Source organism: Eubalaena glacialis, chromosome 15 (genome assembly GCF_028564815.1).
Source record: "Eubalaena glacialis isolate mEubGla1 chromosome 15, mEubGla1.1.hap2.+ XY, whole genome shotgun sequence".
Taxonomy (NCBI): Eukaryota; Metazoa; Chordata; class Mammalia; order Artiodactyla; family Balaenidae; genus Eubalaena; species Eubalaena glacialis.
In genome coordinates, this window is record NC_083730.1 from 63,261,853 (window position 1) to 63,280,576 (window position 18,724).

Below are 18,724 nucleotides of genomic sequence, written 5' to 3' on the forward strand. Positions count from 1 at the left end.
AAATCTGGATCTTCACAAAGGAATGAAGACTAGCAGAAATGGTGAATAGGTGGGCAAACACAAAAGCCTCTTCTTACGTAAAAACATCTCTTTAAAAGATAATTAACTGTTTAAGGCAAAAGTATGTACTGTAAAATAAAGGAAAAATGTACTGTCGGGTTTGTAACATGTGTAGAAGTAAAATATATGATTACAATAGCACAAAGGCAGAATAACAGGGAGGTATATTGTCCTAAAGTTCTTTTATACATATTACGTGAAAGTAGACAGTAATAAGTCAAAGGCGCATACTAATTATACACTCTACAGCAACTATTAAACACCAAAAAAAACCCCACCCAAAACATATAGCTAGTAAGCCAATAAAGGCCATAAAATGGAATCATAAAAAAATACTGAACCCAAAAGAAGGCAGATAAAGAGGATAAAAAGAAAAAGGAAAAGATGGGACAAACAGATGGGAAATAGCAAGATGAGAGAGGAAAACCAAACCATATCAATAATCACATTAAGTGCAAATGCTCTAAGTAGCCCCACTTAAAGGCAGAGATTGTCAAACTGGATTAAAAATAACACCTAACATGAAAATAATTCCTTACATAGTACAGAAAAGTTTTAACAGGTTATTCTGATCTACAATTCATAGCAAAGTACCTTATATATTATGAATCAGAGTCGTAAAAACCACCAGACACTCTCATTTGACCTATTTCCTCCTCTAAGACTGTTGCGCTGGCATGACCTCGAAGGCACCTTTATGCAGGCTCTAGAATTCTGTAACTATGACCAAACTGTTTCATCAGTCGCACGCTTGTTAATCTTGAAGATAAACATTAATAGTACTGATTCAGGTCCATAAAAAGTCAGGGGCTTTTGGGAAGAGTCCTAGAGCAGTGACAGTCTAACATTGCTGTGTTTAAGACAAGCTTGGAGCACTTACCCTAAAATTCAGACCCCAGATCTCATATTCAGATCCTGACTGTGTAGGTCTGGAGTGAGGCCCAGGAGCAATCATTTATAATAAATACCCCCAACTAGCTCAAATGCAGATTGCTGAACAACTGTATTCAAGAAACATATGCTGAGAGGGTAACAAATCATATTTTGCTTCCACTTACGTTACCACTCTACCCATTATGGTTGACAATTATTTCTGTACAAAAGGGAGTGTTCCACTCCAGCAGAGGCACTGGGGACAATGGTGCATTTCTATTTCCCAGAACTGCAGCCTCCTGCCAATAACTGTGGAACCGTTTTGTCCTGAATTATCCTCTCCAAATTCAGGATTTCCTCATCAACTCTTGATTGGACTGGGACTTTCCTGGTGGCGCAGTGGTTAAGAATCCACCAGCCAATGCAGGGGCACAGGTTTGAGCCCTGGTCCGGGAAGATCCCACATGCCGCGGAGCAGCTGCAAGAAGCCACTGCAATGAGCAGCCCTCGCACCGCAACGGAGAGTAGCCCCCGCTCGCCGCAACGAGAGAAAGCCCGCGTGCAGCAGCGAAGACCCAACGCAGCCAAAAATAAATAATTAAAAAAAAAAATTCTTGGGGGCTTCCCTGGTGGCGCAGTGGTTGAGAATCTGCCTGCCAATGCAGAGGACACGGGTTCGAGCCCTGGTCTGGGAAGATCCCACATGCCGCGGAGCAACTAGGCCCGTGAGCCACAACTACTGAGCCTGCGCGTCTGGAGCCTGTGCTCCGCAACAAGAGAGGCTGCGACAGTGAGAGGCCCGTGCACCGCGATGAAGAGTGGCCCCTGCTCACCACAACTAGCGAAAGCCCTCGCACAGAAATGAAGACCCAACACAGCCAAAAATAAATAAATTAATTAATTAATTTAAAAAAAAAATTCTTGATTGGACTAAATGGCTAAGCATTTCATATCTATGGAGGCAGCAAGGATGTGATTACCTGGCTACAGACTGCATACCTAAGTCTTACCCAGCCACCCTACAAATGCCTGCCACAGGTTACAAGGAGAAACACAAAAATAATCCATAAAAACTATCACCACTAAGAAAGAAAAATCCTATAGCATAAATGATGGTACAGTCAATAACAGCCTCAGATAAAAAAGACAAAACAGAGGGAGTAAACACAGCTATACTGCTACAAGAATCATATAGCTTATGCAAATAGTACATTAATTTTAAATAGATTATAGTAAATTAAAGATGCAAATTACAACCCTTAGGAGTACTCTCTAAAACATGCAAGAAAGGATGGCTAGAAAGCCAACCGAGAGTTAAAATGGAATGCTAAAAAATACTGAGTTAACCCCGAAGAAAGTCACAAAAGGAGCAACAGAGAAAAAAAAAGACAAATAGAAATAAGCAACCAGATCAATAATTACATTACTTATAAATGGACTAAACATTTAAGTCAAAAGGTAGAGAATCCCAAACTAATAACAAGGTAACAACTATAGTTGTTACTCAACTATAGTCTGTCTATCAGAAACACATTTTTAAAGTCAAAATTTCAACCCATGGGTTGAAAGAAAAGGATTACAAAAAGGAGAGAGATAAAACATGAAACAGTAAGCATAAGAAAGCCAGAGTGGCTATTTTATTACCAGACAAAATAGACGTAGACAAGGAGCATTACAGAAGATGAAGAGAGACCTTTCATCACCCGACCTGTGCCCCAGTGCCCCTCTTTTCTGGGTCACTAAGTTGATTCTGGATTCTTGGACGTTACAGCAGCAAGAGCCCCTTACAGGGTTCACAGCTTTAAAAATCCAATTTCCTACACTGATGAAGTGAAGAAATCATGTCAGCTTTTAGTGTTATTTGAAATTTCAAAATGACTTAAAAGCAATGAAAACAATGATCACTTGAAATGTTTTTTCAAATTATATCTATGCTCCCCAAATTCCAGTGCTCCCTCTTCCCCTGTAAATTTACTGTCTTGGGTAGCTGAAGGGGGACCAGGATGGAAAGGAAAAAGGAACATGACCTAAAAGGTCAACATGAGACAGAATTCCTACACTTAGGTAGGAGACCCTCACTTTTCAAAACTTAATATTTAGTTATAAAAGCTTCCATGAAGAAGCTAAATGACAAAAGTGTCAATGAAATCTTGTGTTTTTTAGTGAATTCTAACAGAATTCCTAACTGGAATAGAAAGCTGGGATACGAACTGAAGCCTTATACTGAAGGGTTAGCCCATCTTGTCTCAAATCAGACTCAATAGATCCTTCCAGTTCCAAATCAGGACAAGAATCAAATGTGTTACAATGCAAATTAAAGAGAACATCCAGAAAAATAGGACAAGAGAAAGAAATGATAAAACAAGGACATTTATCTTTGTTACTTGTAAAACTGAATCCCCCCCTTCGCATGAAGGTAAGAGACCATGCAGCAGAAGAGAGTGAGTCACCCCTGCATTTCAGGAAGGGAGGGCTCCATCCACTTTCCACGCCCCACACCAGCTCCAGCACCAGCTCCAGCACCAGCACCAGCTCCAGCACCAGCTCCAGCTCCAGCAGAAACCCAGAGCCATAGAAACCAACATCCCATTCCTTTAAATTTAAGGAAAAGTGTCTAAAATGTAAAAATTTAAAAGTTGCACCCATTTGAAATTTTAAAGATGATTAATCACTACGCACTTACAGCGACAGTGATGTGAAAAGGGCAGAGGCTTTTTAAAGTTAAGACAGATCTGGGTCCAAATCTCATGTTCTGCTCCTTGTGAACTATGCATGTGGACTTACGCAAGTAATTAATTAATTTGGCTCCATTTCCTCACATGTAAAATACTTGTTTGTTGTCAAGACTTTAAGACACACGGACAAAGATAACATCTATAACGCACCTAACACGGTGTCAGGCTAGTATGTCCATGTTCCCTCGAACCCGCAATTCATTTGTTTCTGATACAGAGAATCTCATTGTGGTTTCCCTGTGTTTTTAAATGTCTTCATTCATTTCATTCAACAAGTAGGATGGCACATCTACTGTTTACTTTAAGTGCCAGGCACTCAACAGGGAACACAGATATAAAAACTAGACAGAAATTGTATGCATGTATCTATGTACACACCATGTGTATATATGTGTGTGCACAGACACAGACAAAAATATGCTACTAAGAAAGATGCACGGTGTAAGAGTACATACACACAAAGTGTGCTGTCCACTGTTACACTTCTAGGTCTGCCCTGGTGAGCAAGAAAAGGCTTCAAAGCCCAGCCAATTCTGGGAAGATACACTGAGGTCTGCCAAGCAGGACAGAGGGCGGAACAGGGAGTCCTAAGCCAAGAAGCCCAAAGACAGGGAGTCGAGGAAAACCAAGTCATGTCTAGAAAATGAGTAGTTGTTCAGGACACGTGGGGCACAGGGTTCACACAGAAGTGAGGCAGGAGGAGGAGGGGACGGTGACCTACTAAAATCAACTTAGCCTTCTAGTTTTTAACAGAGTAACATTATTACATTTTGCAAACTCCGCCCACCTGTCTGGAGAAATCGCACTGCCGCCCTGTAACTGGGACTGGCGCTTGAGATTTTCTAAGCAACAATGGAGTTAAATTCAACCATTATCTCCTTTGAGTGACAATTCCGGGCAGCGCAGATACTTATTCACCTATGTTATAATAAAATGTGATTTAAATGATCAATTATTAATTAAAACCATCTTTTTTTTTTTAATTAAGAAAGAAGCAAAGATCGTGGTGTCTCTCCCAAGCCGAGCCGCCTGCTGGTCAGCGCATGGTGTTCTGAGAGCACCACCGCCAGCCCCGCCTCGCTCCCCTAACCATCATGGAAGCCCTCGGCCCCGCCAGGAGCACAACTTCTCACCCGAGGGAGGCAATTCTAGCTCTGCCTGCATCAGCACCACGAGCCGCTGTCCTACTCCCCATCAACAAGGCTCAGATATGCTCCACATTCATGCTAATTTCATGCTCACTCAACAAGACTTCTGAGCCTACTCTTCTTAAAGCTTACACTTCTCTCAGACGTCCCAAACCTCTATTCCAAGTCCCCAGAACTACCTTCAAAAAAATCACCTTCCATTCCTATCTTTCTACCATACATGCATCTGATGCCAAGTCAGGAAAACGAACGTGCCAGCAACCATGAGCACAGGAGCACGGGAAGAGCAGCGTGAGGGGTCGCCCGTCCGCACACCTGCGTGAGGGCAGCGGGAGGGGGCGCAGAGGCACTCAGCTGCTCTCACGCGCGCCTCGGAACAGCACCTCACCCCCCTGCCTAAACAGAGATTCTCCCACCACGGCCACAAACACCACCCCCTCACCAAGGACTCAACCACAGATACGACGTTCCCACATGGACGGAAAGGCAAGGCTGGCTGCTGGCCCTGCACACCTGGCCGGGACCACACTTTAGGGGCAACACAAGGTAATTAAGGGCCATTCTGACCACCTGGGCTTTTTCCTGAAACACTGAATCCAGAACTTAAGCCTGCTGGTCTCTAAAATGACTTTTCATCAGACTTCTTAAAGCTGTAGCTCACCTCCTCATCGAGACAAAAGCAATCTGTCCCATTTCTTTCACTCTTGTGACTCTTCTCAAAGATTGGCAATAATCTGCCAAAACTAGGGGCAAGGCTGACTCCCCCATCCCCACACCGTCCTCTTAAATTCTCTTTTCTTGGATTCTCTTGGAATATTTTCTACCTTTCTATTCTTGCTTCTCTCTAACCCTTTTGTGTAGGTAATTTCTTTCCCCCCACTTTGTCCTCCTATACACATTGTACACACACACACACACCCCCCTCCTCCCCTCGATAAGCCACAGCTTCCACTACCATTCACAGTGCAGAGGACCCCAAAGTTCTCCTGCTCTGACCCCCACAGCCAGGTTTGCAGGTACTTCAGAGTCTGTACCTCCATGTCACGTGTGTTCTGAAAACCAAACTGTCCAAACCAACCTTATAAAAAATCAGATCTTCCTCATGACTTTCTGATTACCACCATTTCCCCCAGTAACCTGCAGCTCTCAAACATGAGGCCTTCAGTTACTCTGTAAGGCACTTTTCTTGCCGCCACATCTGATCAGTCGCTAAGAACTAGAAATTCTACTTCTATGAAGTACTCTGTATTCCCACACCTCTCAGTTTCCAATACCCTAATTCAGAGGCTCTGATATCGTCTGCTTAGAGCAAACGGGGGTATTTGAACCCCATAAGGTACATGAAGCTTTCCCGAGGAATAAATCAAGCAGATAACTCCAAGGGCTATACCAGACCCCAACCTCCAGGAGTACTCCATCACAGAAATGTGCCTGGGCTGTGGATCGAAGGCTTTCCCTTCACAACCTCCCACCTCCCGTGACCTCAAGGCTGCAGTGCTGCACTGCCCCCATGCAGAAAAGCCTCCACTGCAAAGCAAAGGGACCCTCTGCAACACTGATGAAGTGTTAAGAGTTCAACTCTCTAAAGGCTGTAATACATACTTTTACAAGACAGGTATTCATTCTTCAACCCTTTGCTTTCAAAAAAATTGAAAGACCGATAGCTCATTAAAAATAATTTCTAAATTTCTGACACATAAGTTGGAAGAAGTTCAAGGAAATTAGTGGCATCGCTAGTAAAACCCTTTCCATCCACTTATCTATGTCAACAAAATTTCTCTGGGCTTATAGCTCTTAAAATAAAAAGTAGAAATTGATGCTAAATATTGTCTTATTCTAGCAATAAATTATATTCACCCATGAATACATGTTACTTTTTAAAAGCTCCATCCATTTTATTAACAGACGCCTATTTAATAAAATTTTGTTTACCAAGTGTTTATCATAATTTGCAATACATTCTGGTTGATCAACTGAATATTAATAAAGAAAACAAAGTTTTCAAGTTTTTTTATGGCCACAGGAAATTAAAAATTTCAATTTCTCCTTATATCTTTGGTGCAAAGAAACGTGATAGGGTGATCAATAAAACTTGCAAGCATAAAAATATATTAAGGTAAAATTTTGTGCAGGAAAAAGATCAAGAAGAAAAAAGAACAATGTAAAATTCCCAATTTAAAGTTTATTCTTGAATTTTTGAAAATGGATGATAGTGTGAAGTGCTACATTTAGATTCCATTTTTAAAAGTGATATGACAGTTTCATTTTGAAAATACCTTTAAACTTGAAAATGTCTGAGAGGAAGTTTCCGAGATTATTTTAGAAGGTATCCAGTCATTAAGTTTGAAGACCACTGCTCTCGACTATCACAACGGTCAATCCACTTACTCCAGTCTCCTCATCCTAACCCGGTCTGCAAATCAGAACCACTTCCACCTTCCGAAAGCCCGTCCTCCCTCCCCTCCCCCACCCGTCTGGATGAAGGTACCGCTCTCCCACGGTAATCCAAGGGCCCCCCTGATCTGCCCCCCAAAACCCCGCACACAGCCTATGCTGGGGGCCGTTTTCTGCAGGTGCCTCACACCTTCCCATCTGCTCCATGTCTGCCCTCTTTACCCTCATCTCAGCTTAAACTCACCCACTTATAAACACCACCCAGGAAGTATTTCCTACTCTTTCTGATGAAGAGCTCTTCCTCCTACGAACTACCCACAGTCTTGGGGGCTTGCGCTTTACTCCACCAGCCATTGCAGTGTTTTATTTTTTCTTCTTTATTTTTCCTTTTGTTCTCCCCCCCAACCCAAACACAGGTAAAGTCCCAGAAGACAAAGCTTGTCTTGCTAATCTTTTTATTACCTAAACAAACAAACAAAACCAAAAAATGGGGTCTAATGTTTCTCCTGAAGAATGCCTATTCATTAATATTTGTTAATGAGAAGGTAGTCCAGAGAGACACCTGCGGAGACAAGGGTCTTTTAATAGCACTTTATCCTCCCCTAAGACACTCACAAGACCATTAGCATATCAGCACCTTTGAGAAGTACTACACCCAAGAGAACTGATTAATTCGTACAACTTAACTTTCACCAAGCTTGATGAAAACATCCTTCTATTCCCCACACAGCCTCTAGGAATATCCACTAAAACAGAAAAAAGCTGATGGTCTGTCCTCCTTCAATCTTTCCCTTGATAATGCTAAGGCCACAATAAACTTGCCGAATTTTTGTTTGTTTGTTTCCCAAGTCCTTTACATCTTAGAAAATGAAAGATAACGAGACACACCATACAGATTTAATCATTTATAAGAGTTACCTTGAACTTTCATCAAATCTTTAACCGTGGTCATTTTTAAGTCTTTTGTCATTTACAGACAGTTCTGGGTGTACTGTGATGCTTCTGCAAATATGTTCCTATAACAGGGTTTCATCTTCAAGGAATTCATGGAAAAGACTCTGACAAGTACAGGTTTCTGGTAACTGACTGTACTGCTGAACTGAATGAATAAGCATTTTCAGAACTCTAATGAAAAACTGATGAACTCACAAAAGTGCTAACAAAAGATCAAGATGAAAAAAATTAATTACATGGGACTGAGTGAACTGATGAGGATGATTATAATTTTTGTGACTTTCTGTTTGAATTAAAAAAAAAAAATCCCACAAGGACTCAGAAGCAAAGAATATACAAATCAATTTTCACTGCAAAGTAAAGGAGCTGTTACAGTGGAGGATTACTGGACTGAATGTCAATATTATGACATAGCATGAGTGTGTTTCATGTTTGGTAATTGCAATCATTGTTGCTTTTGTTGTGGTCATCCATTTACAATGCTTGGTGTCAGTCTATCTCCTGTAAAAATAAAATACAGTGTGTGTGTGCAGAAAAAAAAAAAAATAGCAGTGGTAACTTAAAAAAAAAAAGAGGAGACCCTTAAAAAAAAAAAAAGTTACCTTAACATTTGGGGCTTTAAATATGTCAACAAATAAACAAACCAACAAACAGGAAAGGCAAGCTCTTCTGAAAAGCAGAAAGCCAGCAAGGAAATGTAACTGATTCAGGTAAGAATCATCTACACACACTAATACTAACGGGTAAATGTTTGTCTGGGAATGGGATATCCCCCAGTGTCAAGTCACTTCTCTTACCAACTTTTGATACAGAAAAAAAAAAAAAGAGAATCTTTAAGTGGAGAAATCTGGTAGACATCACACCTTAACCAAGCTGTTAAAATCAAATTACCACCACCAATGATGGAGAACTGACATCAGGTGCCTTGAGATGAAGCACTGAGAAAATCACGGAATTACTTACATAGCATCTGCGCACACACACAAAGAGGGAGGGAGAGAGAAAGGAGCAAAACCTGAATTAAATCACGAGGAAACAGATAAAACCAAGTTGACTCTTCCAAACTACCAACATCATGAAAGATAAAGGCTGAGAAACTGTTCCAAACTAAAGAGACATGACAACTAAATGCAACGCAGGAGCCTGGAATGGCAAGGTAGTTGCTATAAAGGACATTATTGGACAATCGCTGAAATCTGATAATGAACTACATATTACATAACTGATTTGTATCAATGTTACACTTTCTGAATTTGAGTGCTGATTAAGAGAGCCTGGCCTTGCTCTTAGGAGATACAGGCTAATGGTCAGGTCTACAACTTCTTAAAAAGGTGCAACAAAGAAATTAAGATTATGAATAATCTATACATTACACTGTGTGGCTGTAATTATAATTGTATAGAGAAACAAAGAGCAAATTGCCAAAATGTTAACAATGTTGAATGGCGGTGAAGAGTTTGGGGAATTAACTATAACACCTGTGCAACCTTCATGTAAGTCGGAAAGTTCTCAAAATAACAAGTTAATTTGAAAACAAATCATTTCATTATTTTACCACAAGTTACAATACGTTTATGGCCTTATTCAGCTTGGCCAGAAAATCACGATTCATCTCAGCAACTATATACTGAAGGCCTACTGTGTGGTGGGCTCTCTGCTATGGGTAAAGAATAAAAATGTTCCAGATATATATCATCAAGCAACAGGTATGTCAAGTTTCAATGTGTGACAATATGTTTATCAGAAATCCTTTCTTCAAATATAAATATTAAAAGTTTACTAAATTCTTAGATTTTTACTAGTAAATAAGTATAAATTTGTCCTGGAGCATATTTAATTTCACAACTGAATTTAAGCAGGAATAATGTGCTAAAGTTTACTCTATGAGTATTTCAAAAAACATTCCCCTAAAGTATATATGCACATAAAAGAGGCAGGGGCGTGTTTATCTACTTTCAAATTAGGTACCAAGATCACGTTTTCTACACAGCATCTACTGGTCAGAGATGCAGCACATCAGAGCGTTTGCAGGTGTGGACTCCCATACATTATAGATGTGGTGTTTGTTTCTCCAGTGTACAAACATTTTCCTTGCAGTCTTATTAACCCAATTGCTTTGGTTAGTAATCCTTTTTTCTGTACATAATCCAAACATAAAACTTGAGCTAATCCAGGTCCAAATAAGCACCAGTCCCCATAAATGAGGTACTGAATTTATCTGAAGTCTTGAGGTTTCATTTCTACCAAAAACTAACTTGATAGATTTAAATGTGAAAATAATTTCTATCAAATCTGACTTTGAATACAACTTGAAAGCAGTATATAAATTTAAATATAAATTCAGCAATAAGATTTTGGACTGACCACTTCAGTAATTAGGTAGTGCCAGGATCAGACATACCAGATCACGCCGATGTTCTTGCCCACTTTTGCTCCAATGACTGGCTCCCTTATACACGAGTGTTTTAAAACACAAAGAAAAAGGGTATACTGTGCTTCCAACATTCCCATGGCAGGCACTACCCAGACAAAAATGATTTTACCCACCAAATATTTGGAACATGCTATGACCTTCACATCACCCAGAATCTCTAGGAGGTTAGATGACCTAAATAAGGGACAAATTAAGGGAGGTCAAAACTGGAAGACAGGAAGAGTACAGTAATAAAGAGTAATAAAATAAGAAAGACCGTGTCAGCCAGGTCTAGATGTAACCCAACACTTGCAAGGTAGGTGACTGAGCAAATTACTTAACTGTTCAAATAAGCCTCATCAGGTGCCACTTCTGTAAATTTGTGGGGCTACACACCTCACCGGGGAATAGTGTCAGCAAGATTATAGCACAACACCCAACACACAGTATGACACGTGGTAATTTTAAAAATGAACAAAATCCAGAAATTTCTCCCACTTCCCTTCTGCAGCAAGTTAAAGAACTATGTGAGAGGATATCTGGGGAAAAAACTCTAAAACCTACAAGGTCTGAATTGTATTCTACCCTCTGCCACCAAGCCGTCGGTGTGTGCAAGACCTTGGGCCCAAACTTTTTCATGCTTAAAATGAGAAGGATGAATATATAATCTGTCCTCTAGGTCTTGATTTCTGTAATTCTGGAATCACTGGCTCACGAGAGGCATAGCACGATTCAAATTTTTAAGTTTATATGATTCTCTGGATGATACAGCAAACCAATTTAAAATATAAAATTCAACTTTTATTTACCAATACTCTTTTGTTACCATTAAGGCTGACCCGAAATGGTGAAACGTGCTTATTAGCATGATAAAAAACAAGCAAGATCTTGCTTCTTTTAATCTGGTGATCAATATTAAGATGAAAGTGAATTTAGTGATTATACAGGTGGGATTTATTACAGTAGAACCAGCAAGGAAAATGTCTCAAGAATTTAATCATGTAAACTTTCATAAACTACCATACCTCACCATAATCTCAGATGTTCTTCTGTTCGCGGATTACAATATCACACTGCAGGTATATGCCTTGTGAGATATTTAGAGTTAAAATAAATGACACTGGGATGTCTTTAAAGTACTCTAGCTGCCTCCTCCCAACCCCCACTCACAAAAGTTCAGATGTTAGAGGGAGAATAAGTAAAAGGTGGGTATATGATGGCTCATTTGCTTTTGTGTATTTCCGAAATTTCCCATTTAAAAAGTGAACAGTATTTACCTTAAAAAATCAATGTTGGGGCTTCCCTGTTGGTGCAGTGGTTGAGAGTCTGCCTGCCAATGCAGGGGACACAGGTTCGAGCCCTGGTCTGGGAAGATCCCACATGCCGCAGAGCGACTAGGCCCATGAGCCACAACTACTGAGCCTGCGCGTCTGGAGCTTGTGCTCCACAACAAGAGAGGCTGTGATAGTGAGAGGCCCGCGCACCGCAATGAAGAGTGGCCCCCGCTTGCCGCAACTAGAGAAAGCCCTCGCACAGAAACGAAGACCCAACACAGCCAAAAATAAATTAAATAAATTAATTAATTAATAATTAAAAAAATCAATGTAATGCATAATATTAAAAGACTAAAAAAGAAAAAAATCATGAATGCAGAAAAAGCATTTGACAAAATCCAACATTCATTCCTAATTTCAAAAAAGGTCTCAGGAGACTCAGGGGACGTTTCTCAACCTGATAAAGGGCATCTGTGAAAAAATAATAAATTGAACAGCAAAATTCAAACTTCCACGCTTCAAAATACACTGTTACGACAATGAAAAGAAAGTCAAGGAATGGAAAATAATATTTGCAAATCCCATATCTGAGAAAGGACCTGAATCCGAAATATGCAAAGAACTCTCAAAACATAGTAAGAAAACAAATAACCCAATAAAAAAAGATTTGGACACTTCACCAAAGAAGATATACAGATGCTAAATGAGCACATAAAAGGATGAGCATTAGGCTTCCCTGGTGGCGCAGTGGTTGAGAATCCGCCTGCCAATGCAGGGGACACGGGTTTGAGCCCTGGTCCAGGAAGATCCCACATGCCACAGAGCAACTAAGCCCGTGCGCCACAACTACTGAGCCTGTGTGCCGCAACTACTGAAGCCTGCGTGCCTAGAGCCCATGCTCCGCAACAGGAGAAGCCACTGCAATGAGAAGCCTGCGCACTGCAACGAGGAGTAGCCCCCGCTCGCTGCAACTAGAGAAAGCCCACATGCAGCAACGAAGACCCAACGCAGCCAAAAATAAATAAATAAAAGAAAATAAATAAATTTATAAAAAAAGATGAGCATTATCAGACTTTAAGGAAATGCAAATTCAAACTGCAAAGAAAAACACACTTAAGAGATTAAAGTGCCCAGCAAGGGACTGGACTCTCACACACGCTGGTCAGGGCGGGAAGCCGTACAGCCACTTTGGAAAACAGGCTGGCAGGTTATCTACCCGAGAGAAGGGAGCATTACCTCCACACAGAGACTTGCACCTGAGACAGCTGTAACAGCCAAGAACTGAAAGCAGTCCAAAAGCCCAGCAACATCTTAAAGACAGAACACCTGAGAGAAGTGAAGTAAACTTGCTCAAGATGATACAGTGAATAAATGGCCAGAGCCTGAACCCGGCTCTAAGTTTATGAAGACTTAGCGTTCTTCCCCCTTCACTAAACTATACCAGGACATATTCCAGAAGCGCAGCGTGATCAATGCTCAAATACTAACCAAACTGGTACCAATTAGGCCAGAAAAGGAGTCTGCTCCTAGGTCTGGGGAGAAAGGGAGCTAAGAAGACTGACTTGTAAGGAGAGAGTTGGGGAAGGGCGTGGGGAGGTGGCCCTCGGGGGACCTGCAAGCTGGGAGACTGTGCAAAAGTCCCCTCCTACAAGTTCTAGGGAGCACTGGCCTCTCCACCACCTTCACCAAAGTTGCAGAGGTGTGTCACCCGCTCTTCTTCCCAAAACATTAAATCAGGTTTATTTTCAGATCCAAGTTAAAAGCAAAACAACACCCCAATTCAAGTGCAGAAACTGCCCACCCTCTCATGTAGCTGATGGCAAAAATTCTTTGTCATCAAGACAGAAAAATGCAAAATTCCAAAACATAAGGCAAACACAGGGGTGAAGTAACAGTAGTTTAATAAACAAATATAAAATCTCTGTTTTGATGAGAGGAAGAAATGAGGCCAAAGGACCAGAAATAATAAACCAGTGATAACACGTGGCAGACTAAGAACTTCACCCGGCAAGAGCTTGTTCTCTCTCACAGGTAGAAGAACAAATAAAAACCTATGCATTTAGGTGTCTGGGTCCCCCACGCCCCGGTCCTGCAGCTACAAGCCCAAGCGGCTGACACACACGGTTACAGAGAACAAAGAGTACTCTCCCTTTTTCTTTCTTTTTTTTAGAAATTCTGTATGGGGAATTATGACCCAAGCCATCATCAACTGATTCTATATGCATGTGGGTACCACTAAAACCATGTTTAAGCACCTTTTCTAAGACACCAACCATATTATCTCTAAACAAAGACTTCTCCTGTCCAGTCTTGCTGGTAGCAATCAAAACATGCTACAAGTCTCATGACTTACTCTCCCAAATCCCTATTTAACAACACTTCTAAATATTATGATTTTCAAGGGCACCTTCCTCAGGTTTTCGACCGACTCCCTGGCCACCACAGGACACAGCCCCAACTTTTCACTCCCCGCTTCCCCAGGTGGCGAGACTATAAGAAGCTTATCAAACCTAGTTTTCAGAAACAGTCGAGGGCCCAGAGGCTCTGGACGGAGTTTAGTCTAGGTAGTCACACCCAATTAGTTCTGGATCCATCGTTAATTCACTGTTTCAAACCTGAAAAACAGTATCATGTAAAAGGATTCCAAAACTTTAACGGGAAAAATTCTGTGCTGTCATATTCCAGAACACAGCTCCAAAAGCCCTTCCACAGCATGCTAGTCACAGCTGAGAGAGAAGTTAACATAAAGACTTACACCTGAGCCTCATTTGAATCCCCTCCCTCTAGATTAAATTAAACCTTAGGCAGCATGCTAGATTCATCTTCAAGGGTATTTATTCTAAGCACAGGTTCAAACAAATCGCCTACGCAAGCTGGGGCTGCTCGATGGTGTAAACTGGGCAGTCTAAGAAAAAAGTGTTTAAAATACAATATTTAGAATCAGGAGGCCTGGCTTAAAATTCTGGTTGGTACTTAGGAGTTTTGTCCCCTGAGAGAATGATTTAGCCCCTCTGCATATCAGTTGACTTATTTATTAGTATCGGCACACCAGAGCCTACACGTCCCACGGCTACTGGGAAGAACCACCTGCATACAAAAGCTACTGCAAACCACTAAGCGTTATGTCATCTTTCTTTTAAAATAATCTTCTTCAACATATTACTCTGACAGAAATTTAAATTTTAATCAAACTCCTTCTGTGAAATTATTTTTACAAACGTTAACTCACCAAATCCTACTGTATCTTAAGTCCCATCTCACCTATCCTAGAAATCCAGCAACTTCAGTGTACATCAAAATTGCATCTGTGAAGAACTGACAGTAGAAATTTAAAACTCTTTCTCTGAAAGTCTATCCATAATTCTGCACTGACTCCCATCATTCCAGGCACAGGAAGGGTTCACCCAACTCGGAAGTTGCTCTGCTTTCACTCTGAAATTCAAAGTGTGTTTCATCGGACAGTATTGGAAGTATCACTTTTAACCAAAAACAAACTTAGTTTTTCAATGCATTATTCTCCTAAACTTAATTTTAGTAGTACCTTACAATGATGATATTTACCTACCTTTATGACCTTTTGAGATGTACATACAAGGCACCATTTTTCACATATTAGGATTTTGTTTCTTTTTCTCCAAGTGTTATCAGTCAAGTCCATCTCTGACCAACCCTTTTCCAGTTCTACCCACTTTTCTACTGATTCTACACAGAGACTTGGGGGCTTAAAACGAAACAAATCAAATGAACGACCTGAGAGCCTCATCTCAGGGTCTGGCAGTGCCCTCCCTTTCAAGATCTGGACCCCACCCAGGGCCTCCCCCCGGCACCCCAGCTTCTCATTACTGGTACAATAGTATTTACTCTCTCTTCCGTCTTAGTCTAGGTTCTGCATTTAGGAAAGGCAACCAAGAATGTAGAGCTGGAGCAAAGAACAATGTCTTCCCCTCTCAAGGGCTGACTCAGCCCTGGCCTGGCTGAAGGGGCAGGTCTGGAGGCGGCCTCCACCAGCGCTGCCTGAGACAGAAGACCGGGCTCGGGAGACACAGCCCAGTTGTGCGGGCAGCCCAAGCCCCTCTCTAACGTCTCTGGTCCTCTCCCTTCTCCAGGATGTGCCAAGCCTCTCCGTTCCCTGCCCGTCCATCTAGCCCTGGAATAAGGTCCCACCGCCAGGTTCCCCTCTCACCCTTCCTCCCTTCAAAACAGATGCCAAGTGGTCCTTCAGCTGGTCACATGTTCCAAGATCCCTTGTTCCCGAATATTCTGGGTAAAGGTTATCACCTGTAGAAACTATAGCAACTAAGAAAAATAAGCAATTATTCTAACAATGACTTCAACCAAATTATAAATATGCAAATAAACTATCTGTGCCTTCAAAGGTCAAACATTTTATCCTAAATTAAAACACATTGGACAATACTGTAAATCAACTATACTTCAATTTAAAAAAAACCCACACTGGGAATGAACTGGACTTTAAAAAAAGTTAATCGCAAGCATTAGCAGCAACTGTAAATATGTAAATTCTGTGGTGTAATGGTCGACATCAGTATTCCCTTCCCTGCACTTTCCTTCCAGCTTCCCTCACTCTTTACTCATAATAACAACACATAATAGTCACTATTTTCCAGCTACTATTCTAAGTGCTTTACATGCCTTAATTCATGTACGGCTCTAAACAACTCTATAAGGCAGCTAATATTAATTACGCCTGTTTACAAATGACAACACTTAGACACAGAGAAGTTCAATTGAGCGGCAGGAGTCCATCCAAAGTGACAACGCCAAGAACGGAACAAAGCAGTCCAGCTCCTGAGTCTTGTCTATTAACAACTGTGCTAGGATGCTTCTGACACCTTCATTGTCACACTTACATTAAAACTGCTTGTAAACCACTAGAGGGCACGGATTGTGACCATCCTTCACACTGCTCTATCCTCAGTACCAAGCAGAAGTCTGGAGGGTCCTGAGAAATCACTGCTGAGTTCTGCACAGGCAGGCTGCCCCTTCTAGACTGTGCCCCTTAAGGGTGAAGGGCAAAAGTACAGCTCATCCTTTAAGCTTTAAGTGTGCATGGCACCTAAGTGACAATAAATGAATGATGGTCCCCGGACACCTGCTGAAAGAAAGCGTCTTCTATCTGCAAAGCCTTGAACCTAAATACAAGCCTGAGAAGCCCCCGTCTGGAGACAAATCAGTCACCTCTCCAAACCTTTCCCATCCTAACTTTGCAGAAAATCAAGCGCTGCCTTAACTAACATTTCAAACTTACTCGTAGGCAGCCCAGAGTCCTACGGTACAACGTTAAGGAAATGTAAATGCTGTCCTTCACTACATGAGCACTGCTGCCTTAAGAGAGAGTTTTACTGAAAAAACATAAACCCAGACTTCGCAAAAGGTTAAGTTTACATATGGTTAATTCACTTTCGAAATACTTCTTTAGAGACTCCTAAAGAGTAAATTCCCCTCACTTCACTCAAAACACCCAGTAATTTAAAAATTAAGCTTAATGTGGGCACGAGAAACCACATTAGACATGCTAAGGACGAACTCCACGGCATTTACAAGAGCAATTTCAAAGCGCAGCCACCTCGGAATTCCCGACTTGGATGATTTAGGGTCAGTGAGTCTCAGCACCGGGCGGGCTCTCCCCTAAGCCCCCCACACGTCCCGCCCGGGTCACCACTTCAACTCGAGGGCAATTTCCAAATTATCTTCCGACCTCGGAAGGGCACATACGAGAGGGACACTTCCTTTCTGACACTCCTCCGGGAACAATGTCAAACTTTCTGCTTTTCTTGAAGCAAAAGACCAAGCCCTGAAAACTTCACTGTCCCCGGGAAAGCCGAGATGTGAAGATGCAGGAAGGCCCGGCTGAGTCGCCAACATTTGCGCCGAAGAAAGGCGGCCGGTGAAGCCGGCCCATCCCGCCCAGGCCGCCCCTTCCGCCTCCGCGGCCACGGACCCCGGACCCCGGATCCCGGACCCCGGGACGGCGCGTCGCTGGGGCGGCCTCGGGCAGGCTCCGTGCGGCGGGCGGCGCCCCGACCCGCCCGCGGCCCCCGTCCCCGCCGAGGCGCCGGGAACCAACGGCCGCGCTCCCGCTTCCGCCGCCGGGGCTCCGCCCGAACGGCCGCCGGCCGCCCCCGAGCCCGCGCCGAGGCCTGGGCGCCCGCCGCCCTTCCTCCCGCCCGGCCCGGGCCCGGCCGCTCACTCACATCCGTCCGCGTCCTCCGGCAGGTCCTCCTGCAGCAGCGACAGGTCTGCGCCGAGGGAGACAAGAAAGGCCGTGAGCCCGCCGCCCGCCTCCCGCCGCCCCGCGCCCCCGCCTGCCGCCCGCCGCCCACCGCGGGGCCCGTACCCGCCATCTTGCGGCGCCCCCTCCTCCGCCGTCGCCCGGGGACCCGGGGCTCCAGGGGCGTTGCGCGCGGCGGCCGGTGGACGCGCGCGGGGGGCGGTGCCGCGGGGACGCGCAGGGCGGGCCGAGGGCGGCGGGCCGGGGGTGGCTCCGGACGCCGGGCGGACCCGGCCCGCCCCGCCCGCCTGCGCGCCGCTCCGCCTCCCGCCTCGCTCGCTCCGCCCGCCGGCGCGCTCTCCGTTCAGCCCGGCCCGGCGGTGCGCGGAGTGTGGTGGCGCGGCTGCTGCCGTCGCCGGAGCCCCGCGCCGTGTGCTGGGTGGGGCGGGCGGGGCCTCCCGCGCGCTTTGTTGGGTCACCGGCGCCGCCCGCCGGGCCGCGCGCACCGGGGGCCGCGGGGCCACCTCCGGGCGGGAAGCACCGCCTCCGCGCCGGCCGCCGGGTGCCGCGAACAAAGCCGCGGGTTCGGCCGGGCTCCCCCGCTGGTCCCCCGCGTCCCGGCCCCGGGCTTAGGTCAGCTC

The 18,724-nt window shown here is 43.7% G+C and overlaps 1 protein-coding gene across 2 annotated transcripts in view; it reads right to left on the reverse strand.

Moving 5' to 3' along the window:
* PPP4R1 (protein phosphatase 4 regulatory subunit 1) overlaps nucleotides 1-18,299 on the reverse strand; it is a 67,727-nt gene extending 49,428 nt beyond the window's left edge. For both annotated transcript variants that reach the window (XM_061168849.1, XM_061168848.1), the window contains exons 1-2: nucleotides 18,210-18,299; nucleotides 18,067-18,111 (exon numbers count right to left, since the gene is read on the reverse strand). In XM_061168849.1, coding sequence (XP_061024832.1) covers nucleotides 18,067-18,111; nucleotides 18,210-18,216 — 52 coding nt within the window. In that variant the 5' untranslated portion in view covers nucleotides 18,217-18,299. The remainder of the gene's footprint in view (nucleotides 1-18,066; nucleotides 18,112-18,209) is intronic.
* Nucleotides 18,300-18,724: the final 425 nt, after the last annotated feature.